This window comes from Condylostylus longicornis, unplaced genomic scaffold (assembly GCF_029603195.1).
Source record: "Condylostylus longicornis isolate FDR11 unplaced genomic scaffold, ASM2960319v2 ptg000010l, whole genome shotgun sequence".
Taxonomy (NCBI): Eukaryota; Metazoa; Arthropoda; class Insecta; order Diptera; family Dolichopodidae; genus Condylostylus; species Condylostylus longicornis.
In genome coordinates this window covers 11,743,299-11,747,201 of record NW_026577979.1, presented here as the reverse complement: position 1 = coordinate 11,747,201, position 3,903 = coordinate 11,743,299, and the positions used below count along the sequence as shown (strand labels likewise).

General features: G+C 38.9%; 1 protein-coding gene across 1 annotated transcript; it reads right to left on the bottom strand.

The window, feature by feature from the left end:
* Window positions 1–960: 960 nt before the first annotated feature.
* On the bottom strand, window positions 961–2,109 carry LOC129618904 (uncharacterized). The gene has a single exon (XM_055533932.1). It carries the CDS (start codon window positions 2,107–2,109, stop codon window positions 961–963), a length of 1,149 nt encoding a protein of 382 aa, XP_055389907.1.
* Between the last annotated feature and the right edge of the window lie 1,794 nt (window positions 2,110–3,903).

The window sequence follows — 3,903 nt, the reverse complement described above, 5'->3', positions numbered from 1 at the left end:
TAAGGTTGCCAGAACCCATTCTTGTAGCAGATATTGAAGACATCCCTGGTAATCTTCCGGAGATTACTCAAATCTTCGTTCCACCACGGGGGATACTTTTTTTTTGAATATTTCAAAGGACAGGATGCTCTGAAAGCCACGCCCATGACTTTCTCAAATCTACTGATTTGCGCATCAAGTTCTTCGACTTCCTTAATATAGTTGTTAATATCGGGCATGACCATGAGCTTGGCCCGCACGATGGCTCTGAATTTAACCCAATCTGTTCTTTTAGGGTTCCTAAAAGGTTTGGGATTCCCAACTTCGAATCCCACCGTGAAGACTATCCAGGCATGGTCAGAATACGACCTTTTGCTAGATACCCTCCAGTCCTCGATTATACAGTTGTTAGTTTTGAGTGTTATATCTATCACATCTTCCCAGCCAGCAAACCTGTCTGTGCTAGGAAAAGTGAAGGTAGGGGTGTTGCCTCTATTTGCTATCTCTAGATTACTATCTAAGACAAAATTAAATAAAGACTCACCTCGTTCGTTGATCTCTGTGCTGCCCCAGAGGGTATGTCTGGCATTGGCGTCGCAACCCATAAGCAGACTTGCTCCTTCGGCTGCGCCAACCTCTGCTAGGTTTTGAACTTCCGGAGGTGGAGCAGGCCTATCATGAGCCATGTAGACTGAGCTCATTAATAGGTTCCCGCCGTTTCCTTCAATCCTCACCACCGTCATGTCTGCGGTACTGAAATTAGAGCAAAGAAAGGCTTTTATATGTTTTTTAGTTAAGACACAAGTTCTGATCTTACCTTCAGCTGGATCTACAATCCTGTAGAATAGGTTGTATTTCTGGGTGCCCAGTCCCTTTATCCTGTTACCGTTCACCCAAGGCTCCTGAATTAGAGCGATGTCGATGTCTTCCTCTTCTAGGAAGATCAATAGGTTATCCGAGGCTAATCTCGAATGCTTGAGATTAACCTGGATTACCCTCATCGCTCTTGCTCTTATCAGCCACCTCCATCTGTTCAAGGAGCTGGCTCGCTTCTTCTATGGCGTCCCCTTCTGGGTCCGCATTTCGAAATATTTTGAGCTTGGCATGCCGTATGCCAAACCGCAGTCTGTTGTCCCTCCTGTCCAACGGCTGTAGACTCTCCTCATTAATGAGAAGTAGGAAGGACTCACTGTTTTTCTGAGGTTCCTCCTTCTTGATAATTTGCCAATCATCCATCGGCACCTCAGGATTGGCAATCTTTAGGACCTTTAGCAACCTGTCCCCCGCAATATTCATCTTAGGGATCCAAATACGAGCCCGGGGTCTCCTAGGAATTTCCTTAGCTGGGATGAGCTCAATCTTGGACCCATCCCATGTATCGCTAATCTTAGCAACACACGAACTAAGAAAATCCCCGGAAAGCCGGTCCTCGCATTTGATCACCCTGTAGCCCCTGACTACCTCAGATGAATCGAAGCTCAGGACTTCGTTGCCATCGGTCGTTAGGAGATGTTCAACTACCATCTCCGATAATTTTGCTTCGACCTTGCACCATAATTCGGAGGACAACTTCAGGTTGGTAGACTTTCTGTCCACCACCCCAAACTGGAGATGATCACGGACCACCTCGCTCATTGTTCTCCCCTGTGCATGATTACCACTTGATGTTGAAGGTCTGGTTGTCCCTGGCTTGACGACCTTCGACCTTTTGCTCTCTTGAGCATTTCTTTCTTCATCTTGAGACCTTACTCTTTTTGTGGTCTCCTGAGGCTTCGTGCTCTTATACGCATTGTACTCGTCAATTACCTTTTGGTATTTGACTTTGTCCTCCGCGTCTTTTTCAGAAGTTTTACCTTCTGCTTCATTTTGGGCAATCTTGCCTAAAATGAAGATGGCCTTCGAATATCTCTTCTTGAGTACGAAGGCGGGTCCTTTTGATTTTCTGCTTTTGGAACTATGGCTGGTTCCTTTAGCTTTTTGTGTAGATTGTTTTGGTGGTTTTGCTACCTTACTGGTTTCATCACCACCAATCGATACACCTGCTTCCTGACTGGAAGCTAGTATCTCGTCTTCTGACGAGGTGCCAATTGGCTCTTGTTTTTTTAAAATTTTTTTAGTCGAATCTTCCATTTTGATCCCACGAGTGTGTCCGGAAAAACAGTCCATCCTGCCAGAGCCGACTTACCAGGATAAGGTCATCGTTACTCTCTGAGGCGACCCGGTATCAGAGAGACTCCGTTCGCGGTAGCCAGTATACCCCCCGGCTACCAACTAGTCCACTAGGCACGGGTCGTATAACACCATTGGATTGGGGGGGGGGGGGGGTGGGACTTGTTGAAGATTAGCTTACGCTGTTACTTCATGCCCGTGGGACTTGCTGAAGATTGGCTTGCGCCGTTACTTCAAGCCCGTGAGATTCTCTTGGTTTTTCTGGTCTCACTTTCGACCTTATCGGCATGGTTGCACCTTCCAGATACCACAGAATTGTAGTACCCGCCGACATCGCTCTCAAGATCATTGACCCTACTTAAGCTCCTTCACCACGGCAAGGTGGAATCCCATCGAAAGAGGTTTTCCTTTTAAATTTATACTTTTTAAAAACTGTAGAAACAAAAAAATAAAAATTTTAAATGAAAATATTCTCGGGTGCAATTGAAAATTATGATTTCTTCCTTTTATTTTTCGTATATTCCTTTCTATAATCACGCAATCATATGAATAACTGCTATGAATTTCTATTTCATTTGCATAATTTGATACTTTGTTAAAACTACAATTAAGTTGTAAACCTTTGTGTGTAGTTTTAATTGATTTTAACAAATCATCATAACCTAAGGGTATAATAATGAAGCTAATAATTTTTTAATAAAAATTTTGATTAATTATTTTTTTCATCTCCACCATTTTACACATTACAATGTAAAATTGTTAAAAAATCATTATGAAAATTCTCAGGTGATATTTTATACGTGTGCTTGTAAAATTTTATTAATGAAAATATTTAAACATTTTTTTGATTTTAAATTTTATTTGTAGTTTAAAACAATAAAGGCAATTTATGAGATCAATACAATCACGAATTAACACATTATGATATTACGTTACGAAACAATTTTTAAGAAAAATTAACAAAAAAGAAAGTTGGATGATCAAACCAATGGTTTGTTAAGAACCTTTTTTTCTGAACGAGCCTATATACTGCTTTTAAGTGACATTATTTGAATTACTTTCATTGATATACTTAAATTTATAAAATCAGTTCGTACGTTTAGAATGAAAGTAAATGCAATTAATAAAAAATTTTAAAGTAGAAGAAGCATGCTACCTTGTTGCAATTGCGGATTTTGAAAAATGTTTGTGGCTGCAATACTATAAGTAGTTTAATATGGTATTTTTCTTTCGGACTTTGATGGAGTATAACTTCTACAGGAGGCAGATAAGTAAAAATTTTATTCCAGAACAATAAGTGCCTAGTAAAGACCTACTTGTATAAACAAATTTCAACTTTACATTTTAAAGGCTATAAAAATTTTGTATTCACATGCAGACGAACATGCAGACGGACGGGCGTCGAACAAGGGACAAATTGACTAATAAGTTTAAAATTTTTTCTGGAAAAGTATCAAAAGTGGGATTTATTTTTAATATGATTTTAGGATTACAAAAATTTAAGTTTTGCATTTACTAATTAAATGGCGGTACTGCTCGTTATTACGGTTTGGGAAGACTCGGTTTTCTTCATAGACTTCGGTTTTCTAGATAGACTATTTGATTAATTTTTTTTTTAAATTTTATAAAAAATTAAATGCATAAAAAATATATTAATATACTTCCATTGCTTTATTAGAAATTAATTAACAAAACAAATTCTTACTAATAATTATAAAGAGAATATAATATTATTCAATAAACAAATGTATCGTT

Excerpts from the sequence above, each read along its gene's own strand:
- LOC129618904 (XM_055533932.1), bottom strand. The coding sequence starts at position 2,109 with ATGGAAGATTCGACTAAAAAAATTTTAAAAAAACAAGAGCCAATTGGC.